At 33.3% G+C, this 18,386-nt stretch overlaps 3 protein-coding genes across 3 annotated transcripts; 1 reads left to right on the top strand and 2 right to left on the bottom strand.

Moving 5' to 3' along the window:
- Positions 1-4,400: 4,400 nt before the first annotated feature.
- Positions 4,401-6,036, bottom strand: LOC111906691 (uncharacterized). Its single transcript, XM_023902461.1, has 4 exons — positions 5,414-6,036; positions 5,135-5,247; positions 4,931-5,049; positions 4,401-4,853 (listed from the first exon to the last, which is right to left on the bottom strand). The coding sequence occupies exons 1-4, from the start codon at positions 6,034-6,036 to the stop codon at positions 4,401-4,403; spliced, it is 1,308 nt and encodes a 435-aa protein (XP_023758229.1).
- Positions 6,037-14,968: 8,932 nt separating this feature from the next.
- LOC111906689 (uncharacterized) lies at positions 14,969-15,946 on the top strand. Its single transcript, XM_023902460.1, has one exon. It carries the CDS (start codon positions 14,969-14,971, stop codon positions 15,944-15,946), a length of 978 nt encoding a protein of 325 aa, XP_023758228.1.
- Positions 15,947-16,793: 847 nt separating this feature from the next.
- LOC111906705 (protein-lysine N-methyltransferase EFM6) lies at positions 16,794-17,817 on the bottom strand. Its single transcript, XM_023902474.3, has 2 exons — positions 17,094-17,817; positions 16,794-16,935 (listed from the first exon to the last, which is right to left on the bottom strand). Exon 1 carries the CDS (start codon positions 17,772-17,774, stop codon positions 17,109-17,111), a length of 666 nt encoding a protein of 221 aa, XP_023758242.1. The 5' UTR covers positions 17,775-17,817; the 3' UTR covers positions 16,794-16,935; positions 17,094-17,108.
- Positions 17,818-18,386: the final 569 nt, after the last annotated feature.

An 18,386-nucleotide genomic window follows, 5' to 3' on the forward strand; every position in this document is an offset into this window, starting at 1 on the left:
TCACCATAGCAACTTGACAGGGTGATTTATATAGAGAGAAGAGATATTATTATTAATGTATTATAAGAATAATATGTTAAAGGAATAATAATATTAATTTGATTAATATAAGTCATAAATTAATTAGGAATTAATTTGGTGACTTAAAGAGATTAATTGAAGAAAGGCGTATAAACTGTCAAATGTGTGATAGTTGTATTTTGAGCTAAGAATCCTTATGGATATGGGTTGGACGATTTTAGGGATGTGGATCATCTAGAAATCGTCCAAGGCTTATCTAGAAGGGATATTGGATTGCTTTGAGGCTAAGTTATCCAATTAGGGTTTTAGGGTGAAACCCTAGGAGCTTATAGTATAAATAGACCCTTGGGGTTGTGGAAATCGGCACCTTTGTTATTGGAGTAACCCTAGAGCCGATTTCCCTCTTCCTTACCTCTCTCAAATTATCTTCTTGCTAGTTGGTGTTTGTAAGCCATTAGAGGAGTGACAATTGTGACTCTAAGCTCCAAGAAGAAGAAGGTTTCAAGCAAGTAACTCAAGGTATAATTCTAGATCTGTTTTCATATGTTTTGATTGTTAGTTTACATTAGATCTAGCCATGAAAGTATTGGATATATTGCATGTTCAATTAAAGAAACCTAGATCCAAGCTATAGGGTTGTATGTGCACATAGGAAAGATCTTATGTCTAAAACCCATCAAGTTGTTGGGGGACGAAAACTGAAATTACCTAAAAAAATGAATTATGGAATAGCAAAGGAGAATGACAGCAATGATGATGATTTTGTTGAGAAAAAAAAAAGATGGATACTGAAAACAAGGATAACAGAATGAAAAGGAAAAGGGTTAAAAAGATTGTTAAGGATAAAAAGGTAAATGTGAAAGGGAGAAAAGTAATTGGATGTGAGGGTAAATGTAAAGAAGTGAAGGTAGGAACATAATTTCAGAGGTTGAGTATGTCTCCAAACTCATTGTATCTAGCAATTAAAGGTTTGTCAAAATTCAATGAGAAATGGTACGAAAAATGGGTTTTGGATCTTTTCTGGGTATGAAGCTTGATAAATTACCAGGTAAGCTAGCATATTTTTTTGTAGATATCTTCACAACTAGGTCGTGCTCCATAAGGGTTAAAAGTGGTGAAGTGGCAATAACAAACGATACTGTTGAAGCTATGTTTGGACATCCGAATAAGGGTTTGGATTTTAAGACACTGGATGAATTTAATAAGAATGATCCATTTCTTGAGGCTTGGAAAGGAAAATATAGGAAGGGAAATTATTATAATGGAAGCTATTTGAAGAATATAAGGAAAACAAGTGATGCGGATAAGTTTTTTAAGTTGAATTTCTTAACTTTATTCATTAATACTTTTGTTGAAACAGAGACGATGGGGTCTTGTAGAATTAATTTTATTGAAAAGTTAATTAAATACAAGGATGTGTCAAGTAGTCACTGGTGTGGGTACATAGTAGACTGTTTAGAAAAAAACGAGAATAAATTGAGGCCAAATGACAAGAACTGCTACTTCACTAGACCTCTTGCGTTTCTAATGGTATGATTTGAAATATTAACTTTATGTGTTAAATATTATTAACCATAAAATTCTATGTTAATAATAAATTATGTAATGTAATTGTGCAGACGGCATATGCAGACAGAGTGATATGTGAAGATGTAAATTTGCAAATGTATAAGGCATTCATCACAGAAATTGATTCAAAACACCTAAGAGTTTTGGAGGAATATAAAGTAAGCAAGGGGATCTATGGAAATATATGTTTAAGGGAAAATGTTGATAGTGTGTTTTATCATGAGATGATGAATCAAGATGATTCAAGAAATAGATCAGTTGAGGTAAGAATATTATATAATAACTTTACTAGTAAAAGTGATGTTTCTATGTTAGTGAATGGTACGTGTAATGTATTATAAATTAGTAGACTGTTAAATTAAAATTTCATTCATTTAAATTGTAGGAGAGTTGTGGAATTATTGAAAGTATGATAGGAAGGTTGCTTGAGCATAAAAAGGTTATAGAAACAAGTAGTTTGATGTGTATAGAAATGCATTCGAATGATGATAAGATGAAGTCAGTGGTTAGGAAGGTGGTCAAATTTTTTAATGGGACAACATTAAAAGCATTAATTAGGGATGAGCATGAAGATAGAATGGATGTTGATATTATGAGTGGGCATGCAAAGGAAGGAGAAAAATCAGATGAAAAGATAAACCAAATGCTTACTAATTTGACCAAGGAGAAAAATCTGTGAGATTGTATTCATTCATTAAAGACTTTCATCGTACCTCAAATTTATGAACTTCAAGCCTCGAATTTCATATCAAGAAGTTGAATTTTTTACGAAATTCTGGATTGTTGACAATATTCAAATAAACCTGGAAAAATGTAATTGTAATTATAAAAAAGTTAAAGAATATAATATGTAGTAAATGATAACATATTTGATGTTATAATAATTCAATTTATAATAAATGTACTACAATTAATTTTCTAAATATTTTCATAAAATTATGGTGTTAATACACTAAACCAATTGATTGTTATATTGGTAAATTTATTAATTTATTCATTAATATTACATACTATGTAAATATATTATCATCTGGTACTAGAATATACAATCACTTCATTGTTTTTGAAAAAAAAGTGAATAAACATTTACATGCATAAATACCGTCAATGGCAATTTATATGTGATATGCCACATGCAAAGCCTATGAACCGATTGTGGGAAGACAATTATAACGATTTTCTTCATTGTCGGGTCTTGGTCGGATAAAACCAACAATTGTTTGCAAAAAGCTTTAAGAAAAGATTTCAACAACCATATATAGGAATCAATAACACACCTCTTGTGATAATCAATTCCAGTACAAAGAACAAAAACCATATGGTACCTGTAAAAGTATTTGAATTAATATATGCATGAATAATAAACAAATAAATATTAAATTACAATCATATACAAACCATTAGTTCGAAAAGTAGCATCGAAAGAAACTACATCACCAAACTCTTTAAAATTGATCTTGGATGTTTCATCTGCCAGAAAAGAGCATTTAACTGCTTATTCTCAACTCAATAGTCAAAAGAAAATTTCTTAACACTCTTTTCTGTTATTCAGCTTATCCACTAGCATCTAAGCATCACTACCACCTATGAAGCAATTAAGATCCCCCATGTAATTATTGAAGTCATCAATTAGGCCTCCTACAAAATTGTATCCACCAAGAATACTTGTATAGAGCCTATGAGCTATGATTGTACCAATATTTTGATTATACATTAAATCGATTTTTGAGTCCAAAGTATTAACAGGAGATGTATTTAGGAGACCTTGGTTATTACGTACAAGATATTTCATGTACAATATTCCACACTTTTTGTTTGTGGTCTTTCTAACATCAAAATCTCCTGCACATGCATATTTTCTGTACATCTCTTCAATTGCATGATCAGATGGGTATTTAAGGTCTTTTATTGGCTTAAGCTAGGGATAGTAAGAATCCAATAAGATTTACCGGCTATTACCAAATGTTGATCAATACAATCACTTGTTCTCTCTTTACATGATTCAATGTGACATCCAAAAAGGCACAAGTTAATAACAGAGTATAAATCACAATTTAATAAATTAAATAAAATGAAGTATGAATTGTCAATGAACTCTAAGTGTGCGACAACTAAAAAAGATTTTGATAGTATACAAAGACTATGCAAATCATGTAATGTGTTTGAGAATATTTTACCGACAATAAGTATAAAAAAAATAACATACCAGAGATTTGCATTCTTTCAGAAATATTTTCAGCAAATGTGAACTCCCCTTCATGGTGGTGATCCATAGTGTCTGACATTTTCGATTGAGGGATTATCATCATTAGTTGAAAATTTTTCATCATCTCTTGACAAGAATTCATCATCGATTGAGGCAGTTTCATCTTCATTCATATCGTTTATATCATCAAAATCGTTAGAGAATGACAAATCCATTCATGGATTCTTATGGAATAAAAGAATTTTCTAGATTTGAGGACAACCTTGAATGGAATATACGTTTCGTAAATGTTTGTTACTAATGATCATAGTTATCGATAGCGAATAGCGGTAAACAGCGATGGGTCACCTATACGCTACGTAGCGAATAGCGGTAAATAGCGACCGTTATTTCGTATTTAGCGATAGGTATACAAATATTAAAAATATATATTATGTAACTATTATAGCTATTATAACCAATAAATAAGCAAACAAACAATTAAACTAGCTAAATAACTTAACCAAGTTAGTTTTTTAGACATGTTTGTAGCTGATTGTAATCAACTAAAAGTTAGTTTTTAAACATAAATAACAAAAGGCAAGTCTAAACTCAAAAACCCAAATCAAATATCATCTAGATCTTCACAGACAAGCTCATCATCATCTTGAACAGATGACAGCTCAAAATCTTTATAAGCAGCTACATCATTTTCTTCCTCACACAAGTTATTGTCATCATCCTCATCTATTAAACATCTTCCTCTGGAGCTCGATGCGGACTTGTCAATAGCCCCCCTATTCCTGCTTCTTGTAGAATAAGGTGGCTCACATGCCCCAACAGCATCTGCAACTTGACCCCATGTTAAATTCTCACCCTCGAAGACTGGGGCATCTTCCTCCTCTTCTTCGCCTCCCATCAACCACTCAGTCGGATCTAGAACATTTGCATCGTCCAATATAATTGGGTCAATCATATCACGCATATTGTACCACCTTCTTAAAGCCCGATTATACTTGATATAAACAAGGTCATTCAACTTTTGTTGCTCTAGCCGGTTTCTTTTCTTAGAATGTAACTCCATAAAAGTAAGTTAAAAATTATAATTATACAAAGTATATCTATACTTAAATTCACAAAAAACGAGTTACTTACATGTTCAAATACGCTCCAATTCTTCTCACAACCTGACGAGCTACAAGTAAGACTTAGCACCTTGACCGCACACTTTTTTAATGTCAGGGCTGATGCTCCATATTGCATCCACCACTCCGCTAATTTATAACAAAATAATATAAAGAATTAAAGATATGTTAAAAATTATGATCATACAAAGTATATTAATTTTATATTATTTACCTAGTGCAATTTTTACTCTCATTTTCTTCGCTATCGGGTTCCCAAAGATCCCTTGTGCACTTCGGTATATTGGGAGCTCGGCATGAATCTTCATCTCCTCATCCTCATTTAATCTAATTTATGAATACACAACATCAATCCACTCATCACTTCATCATCATTTTCCACATTCGGATTTTCATAATACAGGTCGGATTCAAGTAATGCCCAGCAGCATGCAAAGGTTGATGCAATTGGCAATTCCACCTCCAGTCAATGATTTTGAAGACTTATGCATACTTATCTTCTTTGTTTTTGAAAGCCTGAGCAATCGCCTCTTTTGCTCTATCCATCGCCTCATATAGGTAACCCATTGGAGGCTTTCTCTCTCCATCAACTAACTGAAGCACACTTAACAACGGACAACCAATTTTCACTACAATATCTATAGTGTTCCAAAAGTTAGGCGTCAATATAGTATTTTTCGTGTGCGTGCCTCCATCCAACTTTGAAAACTTGCTCTTGTTCCATTGTTCAGAAGTGAACATTTTTTTTAAATTCCTCTTGTTAGCCTTAAAACAATTCAGGGTGATGAAAGCTGGGGAAAATCGGGTCTTTGCGGGCCTCACCATGTCCTTTTGCCCGGTGAACTCTCTCATCATATTAGGTAGCAAAGTACGATTGTAAATATACGTGTTCACCGCGATTGCCTTATCAAGTGTCCTTTTTAAATGTGGCAATTTGAAGATGTCTTCAAATATCAAATCTATGCAATGCGCTGCATAAGGAGTCCAATAGATGTGCGGGTATTTCTCTTCCACAAGCTTGCCAGCAAAAACATTGTTGCTAGCACTATCTGTGACAACTTGAACAACGTCACGCGGGCTGACTTGTTTGATGAAACGGTCAAATAAAATGAACATATTATCACCGGTATGTGAATAACTAGATGCATTAACCGATTCAAGGAACATACTTCCTCAGGGAGCATTCACTAAGAAATTTATTAGTGCCCTTCCTTTTCTGTCCCTACATCCATCTGTCATTAAGGAACATCCATATGTTGTCTTTTCAGCCTCATTTTCACTCATAATTTTCTTAGTGTGCACCTTTTCAAGCTTCAACATCGGGACTCGGACCTCATGATAGCTAGGTGGTTTCATACCGCAACCATGTCTAGCTATCACTTCAATTGCGGGCCTAGACTATCATATTTCACAGCATTGAATGACACACCGGCATCATACATCCAACGTGAAAACTTTTGGACCGCATCTGCTCTTAAACTTTTTTGGACATCTTTATGTTGTGAACTTCCAACCAAATGCCCATTTTTCTTACCCTCTGTTTCAGATTGGTTGTAATACGCATGCATAGGCCCTTTAGTGTTTTTATTAGTTGCGGTTGATCTGGAGGATGAAACAGGGCAACGCCTCTTTTGATTGTTCAATTCGTCATCATCTACTTCATCTAGATCCACAACATCGTCAAAGTGTGGTATGCTATTCAGTGCCTCTTTTGCTTGTTTCTTCTTATCAAAAGCTTCTTTAAAGAAAGCCTTTACCTCAGTTGGGACTTTTGAACACTTTGCTACTTGAGCGTTGTCACCAGCAAGGTGGTGCTTGTGCCTTGTAATCCCCCCTCTTGACACAAAAGAACAGAAATTACATTGCACCCATTTGCTATTTCCTTCAACCTTTGTCCCATAAGCCCATCCAGGATCAATTTCTCTTTTATTAGCCATTTCTAAGAAAGTGGTAGTGATCAAAACATGAATTAAAAGTGTAATACTAAGCCTAATCATCAAACCAAAGTGAAAGACAGCAAAACCAATTGAAAACAGAAAAAAGAAAAGAAAAAAAAATAGCAAAATCTTCCAATCGGACCTGAAGTCGCCGGAGAAAACGTTGGTCGAAGCTAGAGAAGTCGCCGGAAGAATGCAGGGGTTCGCTGGTGGGGTTCGCTGGAGGTGGACGCAAGGATTTGGAGGCAAAGCAAGTCCAAAGCGTAGAGGGGGGAGGCGAAGTAGCGAACGAGTATTGATTTTAGTTAGCGTCAATACGTCAACCCTAATACGTTTATTCCAGCTTTTTAAAAAAAATATAAATAAATAAATAACCCTATCGCTAAATTGGCCGCTTTCTGTCACTATTTACTCCATAGCGGTCGATGGTCGCTTCGCAATGCTATTCGCTATAGCGACCGCTATGGTCGCTATTCACAACTGTGCTAATGATATTAGATGCTTGAAATTTGTCCTCACGATTGCTAATACACGATTGATGATTGATCGTTTCATAAATGTTTGTTAATAGTGATATTAAGGTGTCGCTTGTTTTTCTGAAGCAAAAATTAATGAAGTCAGCGGACCACCTTTGCAACCTCTGCAGTAGAAGAGGTGGACCAAACGGTTGTAGACTATAATAAGAAACGTGTTTGTTTTTTTAATATCTACATGTTGCTTCAGATATTAAAAAATTAAAATAAACTGATTGTATAAACCGAAAATAGTTTTTTAATACTTAAATTTTAATATTGTATAACATTTCAACAAGAATTTATGATATTTCAGCAAAAAATAATGATATTTCATCAAGAAATTATCATTATTCAATATATATATATAAAAAAAAAAAAAAAAAAAAAAAAAAAAAAAAAAAACTCAACAAGAATAAATAAAAATAGAACGGAAAAAAAAAAGTGAAATAAGATTTCAGCAGCATATAATCAATGATGCATCAAGATTTCAGCAAGAAGAAAAAAGAAAAGGTTGGAAGAGACGATACAAATGTTGCACCAAACAGAACACGCACGAAAGTTTTTTACTCGAAGAATATTGTTAAGCATGAAGATGGAATGGATGTTGATATTATGAGTGGGCATCAAAGGAAGGAGAAAAATAAGATGAAGAGATGAATCAAATGCTTACTAATCTGACCAAGGAGAAAATTATGTGAGCTTGTATTCATTCATTAAAGACTTCCACCCTACCTCAAATTCATGAACTTCAAGCCTCGAATTCCATATCAAGAAGTTGAATTTTTTACGAAATTCTGGATTGTTGACAATATTCAAAGAAACCTGGGAAATTGTAATTGTAATTATAAATAAGTTGAAGAATATAACATGTAGTAAATGGTTTAATACACTAAACCAATTGATTGTTTTATAGGTCATTTTATTAATTTATTCGTTAATATTACATACTACGTAAATATATTATCGTTTGGTATTGAAATATACAATCACATCATTGTTTTTGAAAAAAAAAATGAATAAACATTTACATGCATAAATTCCTTCAATATCAATTTAGATGTGATATGTCACGTGCAAAGCCTATGAATCGATTGTGGGAAGACAGTTTCAACGACTTTCTTCATTGTCTGGTCTTGGTCAGATAAAACCAATAATGGTTGTTTGCCAAAAGCTTTAAAAAAAGATTTCAACAACCATATAAAGGAATCAGTGACACACCTCTTGTGATTATCAATTCCAATACAAGGAACAAAAACCATATGGTACCTGTAAAAGTATTTGAATTAATATATTCATGAATAATAAATAAATAAATATTAAACTACAATCATATCCAACTCGTTAGTTCGAAAAGTAGCATCGAAAGAAACTACATCACCAAACTCTTTATAATTGATCTTGGATGTTTCAGCTGCCCAGAAAAGAGCATTTAACTGCTTATTCTCAACTCGATACTCAAAAGAAAAATTCTTAACGTTCTCTTTTCTGTTATCCAGCTTGTCCACTAACATCTAAGCATCACTACCACCTGTGAAGCAATTAAGACCCCTCATGTAATTTTTGAAGTCATCAATTAGGCCTCCTACAAAATTGTATCCACCAAGAATTTGTATAGAGCCTGTGAGCTATGATTGTACCAATATTTTGATTAGACATTGTAAGAATGAAAGATTTGAGTGTCATCTGACTGCCTATGATGACGTGAAAACACCATATTATCTCTTGATACAAGTGGATGATTGTGTTTTTCTTCAAATTCATACAACCACCATTTAGTAATTCTATGAAAAACTTTAAATCATATACGCACATTGCAATGGGTCCTACGAGTGTTAGTCCTTTTAATCTTACTTCGTGTTGGGCTCAAAGTATCAACAGGAGATGTATTTAGGAGACCTTGCCGGTTACATACAAGATATTTCATGTATACAATTCCACACTTCTTTTTGTTTGTGGTATTTCTAACATCAAAAGCTCTTGCATATGCATATTTTCTATACATGTCTTCAATTGCATGATCAGATGGGTATTTAAGCTCTTTTATTGGCTTAAGCTCACTAGGGATAGTAACAATCCAATAAGATTTACCGGCTATTACCAAATGTTGATCAATACAATCACTTGTTCTCTATTTACATGATTCAATGTTTGTGACATCTAAGAAGGCACAAGCTAATAACAAAGTATAAATCACAATTCAATAAATCAAATAAAATGAAATATGAATTGTCAATGAACTCTAAGTGCCTGACAACTAAAAAAGATTTTGATAGTATACCAAGAATATGCAAATCATGTAATGTGTTTGAGAATATTTTACGTACAATAAGTATAAAAAATAACATACCAAGGATTTGCATTCTTTCAGAAATATTTTCGGCAAATGTGAACTCCCCTTCATGGTGGTGATCCATACTGTCAACATTTTCGATTGAGGGATTATCATATCATCAGTTGAAAATTTTTCATCATCTCTTGACACGAATTCATCATCGATTGAGGCAGTTTCATCTTTATTCATATCATTTATATCATCAACATCGTTGGGGGAGGGCAAATCTATTATTGGATTGTTATGGAATAAAAGAATTCTATAGATTTGAGGACAACCTTGAATAGAAGATACATTTCGTAAATGTTTGTTACTAGTGATATTATAAGCGTGAAATTTGTCTTCACGATTGTTGATACACGATTGATGATTGATCATTTCATAAATATTTTTTAATAGTGATATTAAGGTGTCATTTGAGTTTTTGAAGCAAAAACTAATGTAGTATGCAGACCACCTTTGCAGCCCTCTACAGTACAAAAGGTGGACTAAACTGCTGCAGACTCTAATAAGAAGCGTGTTTGTTTTTTTAACATTTGCATGTTGCTGCAGATATTAAAAAATTAAAATAAACTAATTTTATAAATCGAAAATAGTTTTTCAGTACCTAAAATTTAATATTGTATAACATTTCAGCAAAATTTATGATATTTCAACAAAAAAAAATAATGATATTTCAACAAAAAAAAAATTAAGATATTTTAGCAAAATATAATGATATTTCATCAAGAAATTATCATCTATACTAATAAATAAAACTCATTTTCTGCCACGTCATGTCCTCATTGATTTGGACACATGACATTTTAATAGGTTTTTAAATTTTATTTATTTCCACATGTAATTTTCTGATTTGTTCACATATCACAACTTAGATCAGTTACAATATTGAGAAAAATAAATAATTAGTTGAAAAAAAAATTGATATATTTGTAATGTAATAAATGTCATAATTAATGACAGCTCTAAAATTGATTTTTTCTATACCCTCATTTTACCTCTCCTCTCGATAATTTGTTTTATAGATACGTTAAAGGGTTGATTTTTTTTCAAATTTTTTCATAATAAGTTGGTTTTCTTATGTGGACCTGGTTTGCACTTGTATACATCTTTACTTAAAGAACGCAAAAAAGCAAATAAAAAACCAACTTTATAACACATATTCTCTTTATAGCACATATTAGCTTTTTATTTATTCCAATATAATATAATTTTATGATTTTATTGTATTTTATATGTGTGTTTTAACAAAATACACAAATTACAACAAATTTGTTTATTTTGCTCCTCTCATAAAAACTACTTTATACTATGTCATAATACTGCATTGTATCGTTCTTTTTTATCATGCTTTTTGTTTTTACACCATAATAGCATCATACTTGCATTTCTATCCCTTAATAGCATCATAGTTTCATTTGTATCACATATAATACATTATGTGATACAAATGAAACTATGATGCTATTAAGGGATAAAAATGCAAATATTCATTTCTTGTAACAACCCCGTGTAGTATACGGGTCTCACATCTAGTTATTCAATATTAAAAAAAGAAAAAAAAAATTCAACAAAAATAAAGAAAAACATAACAAAAAAAGGTGAAGAAGATTTCAGCAGCATATAATCACGATTCATCATGATTTCCGCAAGAAAAAAAAAGGTTGGATGAGACAATACATATGATGCGCCAAACAGAACACGCATAAAAGTATTTTATTCCAAAGACTTCTAAAAAAACAAACAACTGCAAGATGAAACATGTTGTGCGTGTGCTGTATCGCGCAACAATAAAAGGTCTGAAGAGGTTTTTTACGAAAAACAAACAACACCTGACTGTACTGTAATTATAGGATGTTACCATTGAAAGAGTCATTAAATATGATTAGCCAATCCAAAAATGCCATTATTAATGTAAAATTATATAACTTTTTTATTTAATAAATTAGAAATGAATATTGATTGGCTGAAATTTGTTCTCATGTTCTCACTTTAAAAAAAAGTTTTCGTATATATATATATATATATATATATATATATATATATATATATATATATATATATATATATATATATATATATATATATATATATATATATATATATATATATATATACTTTTCGTCATCATATCTTGGGTTTCCTTCCAACATATTATCCATTTTCTCATATATTTCATCAATTTTTGGGTCTTCACCATCACAAATTTGATCAACATATAAATTGGTTTCATGGTGCGTAAAATATTTTCTACTTCACCCCAAAAGTCATCACCTCTGATATTGTTAACAATCTAACCACGTTCTAGTGTGTTCATCACCTTGTTTCACCCACTCTCTCTGCAATTGTTGTAGAAAGGGTCTCTCTACTAGTGATTAACCTCTTCAACAAAATGTAGTGAGAGGCAAATTGGGTTTTTGCAATCTTCAAAAGCTCTAACTTTGAATTGTCCCTAAATATAGTCAAAGCTTGTCCATGATTTACAAAATATTTGACAATCATTTTCTCTTTTCTATGTGTCTTCTAACCAAATGAACTCACTTAAAAAGTCATTAAAAACCATGTTCAAGGTATGAACACAACATGTTGACCAAAAAATATGCTTGTATATACCTTTTCGACTTCTTTTCCCGCAACTTTACAATTGTTGGTACTATCCGTCACAACACTAAGAACATTACTTGGGCTCGACAGAATCAATGGCATTGCCAAGGAAATCAACAATTGCTTTACATGTTTTCTCTACCCTAGAAAAGTCAATGGCATACATGTACATAGAACCTCGACTGTTAACAGCAAGAGCACTGAACAATGGTTCATGTTTGATATTTGACCACCCATTGGATACTACAAAAAAACACCGTATGAATAACATGTATCTTTATAGGTGGAATTTAGAAGTAGTTTAGAAGTATGGTAGATTTGTTTTTTCAAATAATAATAATAACATGTATCTTTTAAAAATGTCAAGTCATTCTCAACATCTCTCACACATTCATCTAGTAGAACAGTTCTTGCTTTCTCACTAGATGAAGCTTTAGAACCTCCACATGCCTTTCTTAATCCATTTACCATTTTCACAAAATTGTGGATTACACAAAACATTAAACTAAATCCCATTTACACATAAAGCCCTCATAATTGTAAATCAACCACAATTCTCTCAATTATGGCAAAAGATTTCTCTATTGGTTTGTTAGAGCTCAAATTATGTTTATTTGTAAAAACAGAACTTTTTAGGGATTTAGATACTCCATCCTTTTCAGCCTATTCTTTTGCAATACTTCATAAGTGTCTCGGTCTTTCATTACAACAGGAGACCTTTTAATTTAAGCTTTTCTTTTAGTTCGGCACAAACAAAGTGAACATAAATTCAAGTGTATGAGCTAGTAAATGTTCCATGGCAACATTTACAAACTCATTTGATTCCAGCTTGGAATCAACGATTTCTAGTTAAACGACGTTCAAATTCCAGTTTGTTGATCCCATTTGATTCGAATTTATAGTTTGTGTATCGGAATCCATGAATTCCTGTATAGAAATCAACGGAATTGCCGCAATCAAATTTTGGGAACATCAATTTCATCTTTGGAAACGCAATCCCGAGGGAACCCGATACACATACATATCGCATTTCGATACGATCAATCAGGTACAAAAAATGTGGCTATCCCAACGAATTATGTGACTACGATATAATTTCACAGAATTGGTTGAGATTTTTGCTAATCGTTCCAAGTTATTTGTAGGTTTTGTTGTCAATTGTAGAATACGAACACTATCGACTCAAATTCGATCATCCAAAGGATAATCAAATTCAAATCTATCTAAATCACATTACATTCAATCAAATATTCTCTTGAATAAATGATATAGCTTGAAAGTATGTTATTGGACCTCAAGATGAAATAGGAAGAAAGTTGCATATTTGTACCTTAGTCACAAAAGCTTTCATGGTGGAGGCATCAATATAATGAAGCAAAACTCCATGTTGGAGGGAAAGGTAATGTTACAGCATGTTTGAAGCTTCCATAAGATGTCAAGTTTGCAATGTGTTATGCAAGCAAATACACAAGGAAAAAGAAAAAGAGAGAAATTTAGTGATATGTATGCTTGATGACACTTTAGGAATGAATGTAGAAAACATGAATTACGATGATGAACTTCAAATGCTCAACCCACAAACAACTCAAATAAAAGATAGAAAGAGAATGTTCATCTTAAGTTTCAATTACATATTTCCCAGCTATATTAGTTTTGAGGGGTTGGGCATCATAATAGAACTACTACAATAGAACTACTTAAGGCACAAAAACCTTCTTTATGTTTACTATTTGATGATCTTTCTAGACTAGTCCTACACATAGTCACAGAAATCGCTAGGGTAAGCACGATCTGCGATCCAAGTCGTTCGTACCAAAATGCGGTACGAACGTGTACCATGTACGCTCCGGGTCGCGACACAAAACCATAAATTGACGTTCCAGATCTTCAATTCGAACGTACCAGATGCTATAGCAATCGCAATTTGCCTAATTACAATACGCGTTTGCAATCAATTGGAAACATGGGTCGGAATTTCAAGAGTCGATCGACTCAAGAACGTTTTTTGTAACTGAACAATTAACTAGCGACTTTTCAAAATTGAATTCATATTCTGTAATTAGGCCTATATTAGACTTCCATTCCATGGTATTTTTCATTCAATTGTATTCCAGAACATCAAATTTCAAATTTTATAGTTTGGTTATTGATCTTGAATACCAATTACCGATTATAGTAACAGTAGAGAGTAGACTTACTATATCATGGTTTTTGGAAAGAAAAGAGGGACTAATAGTTGTGAGGAAGATGGAGGACAACAATCACAGTCACAACAATATGTGACTATACCTGGAGGAAGAATATCATTATGTTGATCTTAGCAATGAAGAAGACAACGAGAATCAACAATCAGAAGCTCATACAACTCGTGGGAGTCAAGGTACACAACCAAAAACACAAAGTGTAAACATTGACATGGAACATTTACTAGGTCGTATATCCGCATTTATACTCATTTTTTTGGTGCTCAACTCGGAAAAAAAAAAGCTTAAATTAAAAGGTGTCCCGTTGTACTAAGAGACCGAGAAACTTATGAAAGGTTGCAAAAAAAAGTGAAAGAGGCTGAAAAGTTCGGAGTCTCTAAATCCCTAAGAAGTTTTGTTTTAACAAAAAAAACAACTTTGAGCTCTAAAAAATCGATAGAGCAATCTTTTACAATAATGGAGAAAAGTGCAGTTGATTTGAAAATTGTGAGGGCCTTATGTGCTAGTGGGATTCCATTTAATGTTTTGTGGAATTCTCAATTTCGTGACATGGTAAACGCATTAAGAAAGGCACCTGAAGGTTATAAAGCGCCATCAAGTGAGAAAGTAAGAACTGTTTTACTAGACGAATATGTTAGAGATGTTGAGAAAGACTTGATACCCTTTAAAAAAACATGGTCTTCACACGCTATTTCTATTGTATCTAATGGGTGGTCAAACATAAAACATAAACCATTGCTCAATGTGCTTGCTGTAAACAGTCGAGGTTCTATGTTTATGTATGCCACTGATTTTTCTGGAGTTGAGAAAACAGGTAAAGCAATTGCTCAATTTCTAAGCCAAGCACTTGATTCTGTCGCCCCAAGTAATGTTCTCAGTGTTATAACGGACAATGTCGCCAATTGTAAAGTTGTCGGAAAGGAAGTGGAAAACATGTACAAACATATTTTTTGGTCGTCATGTTGTGTTCATACCTTAAACCTGGTTTTTAAAGATTTTGAAAGCGAATTTATTTGGTTAGAGGACACATATAAAAAGGGGAAAACGATTGTCAAATATTTTCTGAATCATAGACATGCTTTGTCCATTTTTAGAGAGACTTCAAAATTGGAGCTTTTAAAGGTTGCAAAAACCCGATTTGCTTCTCAATATGTTTTGTCGAAGAGGTTATTCATTTGTAGAGAGGCACTATCTACAACAACTGCTCGTAATTCGTGGAGAGATTGGGTGAAACACGACGATGAACACACTAGAACAACTGGACAACTTGTTGTTAATCATATAAGAGATGAGGACTTTTGGGTCGAAGTTGAAAATATTTTACGCATCACGAAGCCAATTTATCGGTTTATCAAATTTTTTGATGGTGAAGGCTCGAAAATGGGCGAAATTTATGAAAAGATGGATAATATGTTGGGGGAATACAAGATGTGATGAAGGAAAATATGTATGTGTCGTATTTCCCTCAAGTGCAACAAATTGTATTGAACAGGTGGGAGAAAATGAGCATCCTGTTACATTGTTTAGGATTCGCTTTAACTCCACGGTTTTACGATAGCCGCTATCTTGAAACATTGGCACCGGGTGGAACTCGTAGAAAAGCGCCAAACCTTGATAAAGAAGTTATACAATGTGTAATGGAAGCATTTAATCGCATTTCTTAAAACAGAGACGAAGAACGATTGTTGCAAGAACAATTTGCCACATTTAACATGAAGAAGGGTCTTTATTCTCTGCCGGCAGCTCAAATGGATGCGGTGGTCTACTTATGGAGCGGAAACACAGGAGTTAGCTGATGTGGCAAAAAAATATTGTCACAACCTATAAGTATCTCTTCGGTCGAAAAAAACTGAAGCACTTACTCCTATATTCACACTGTGAAGAGAAACCAGCTAAGTTGTAAAACGGCGGACAAACTTGTTTTTATACATTCAAATATTCGTTTGAGTTCAAGGTTTACCGAATAATATAAAGAAGGGTCACACAAAAAGTGGGATATAGATCCCGAATCTACAGAATTGGAAGGATCGATGCTAGAAGACATAGAATGGGAAGACCTCGAGAAGACAAAGATAATGGCAATGGAAAAAAACAAAGGGTGGAGTAGTGGATTAAGTTAAATGTTTGAGTTTTAAGTTTTAAGTTTATTTTTTTTGTTTTGACTGTTGATGTAATCTGTTTTGAATTTTTAATGTTTGTTTCATTGCAAGTTTTAAGTTTTGGTACCACAATATTTGGTACATCTAATCAGAGCGTCTAGAAGCATACCCCCCCCCCTAAATAAAAATGAAATCCAATCATTGAAAGAGGTGAAGAAACAAGAACAACAAGAACCTGAGAAGTAAAGCCATTACGAACACATATGTGATTTCTATGTTACACAGGCAAACAGCATTGTAATCTTGAACATAAACAAGCTTCACCTGCAGAATGTAAGAAAAACACAAAGACATCTTGAAAAAAATACATAAAAAATAACAAAGTGCTTCCATTTATCTGTGAATTATGCAGAATGTAAGATCAAACTGGCAATTAAGCTCCAAATGTTGAGAATAAAGTTCAATAAACTATTGTAGCTCACCTAATAGTGTGGATTTTACAGCTTCTTTCGCAGGATATACATATCACTCTCTTCATACGCATATTCTGGGTGTAGATGATCATGAGGCACTTTTTCAACATCAAAAATCCGATTACATTGCTCCCAGAACAACAAATGAGCTTCAGGCGACCTCACTTGATACCCTAAAAGAACCACCCCTGTATCACTAACCATTGACTCCATCGCCGCCAGTAGCGGCGCTACCGATTCCTCTATATACACCACATCAGCAGCGATTACGATGTCAAAAGGCGGTTTTAGGGCTTTGATTTGGTCCGAATTAGTCCAATGGAGTTGCGCCGTTTTTAACATCTTACCTAACACAGGTTTGTTGCGTTTCAAATTGTGTTTCAGTGCCGGCATGACGGGTGCGATGTCGGTAAGGACGACGTCTTTGAGGCCGAGAAGGTACAGACCCATGGCAGCTACACCACAACCGGTGCCGAGTTCAACGGCGCGTTTGTTTGGGAAGTGAAGAAGGGTTGCGTAGGGGTTGTCGGTGGTGGAAGTGGAAGAGAGCCACCGCTCGGCGAATTTGACGAGGACGAGTGAACAAGGCCAGACGGTGGTTCCGACGTGCATTGAGCCATTGTCTTGGTGAAAGGAAAGCTTTGAGTTGTTGACTGTGAGATCGATCACCGGTGAATCTGTGAAACGCATTGTGCCCTTTCCGATCTTTTTTTCACTCTCCTCCTCGGCTGTGTGAGTTTATCGTTTATGTATTGTTAACATTGGGCTTTTCACAAAGAGGCCCAACTTAAAAATCTAGACCCCAATACACAATGATATTCAAACAAAATTTAAATTTGTGACATTTAATCACAAAAATGTGAAAAATTATAAATTATATCAATTGATTTTTCTTGGGCACGTATAATTCGATTTTTTTTTTCTATTGTGTTACTGCAATCGGATAAAATCAGTTTTACTGGTTTTGTGCCCAAGTATCAATGTTGCATTGTGCCTGATTATCAATGTTGCAGCAATATAACATCCTACTTGGCTAGCAATATGACATCCTACTTCGCTATATATGACATCCTACTTGGCTATATACATATGGACGAGCTTATATTTTTTGAAGGCAGGTCACTTGACCCACTTAATTTATTTTTTCCTACAAAGCAATCAAGAGTCCTCACACTTTAATGTTTTTGACAAAAAAAAATATAAATTAAGATTTCTGAAGCCTATATTTTATATTTTAATAGGAAACTACTCAATTAATTTGTGTGTGTGTGTGTGTGTATATATATATATATATATATATAT

Source organism: Lactuca sativa, chromosome 8, assembly GCF_002870075.4.
Source record: "Lactuca sativa cultivar Salinas chromosome 8, Lsat_Salinas_v11, whole genome shotgun sequence".
NCBI classification, from domain to species: domain Eukaryota; kingdom Viridiplantae; phylum Streptophyta; class Magnoliopsida; order Asterales; family Asteraceae; genus Lactuca; species Lactuca sativa.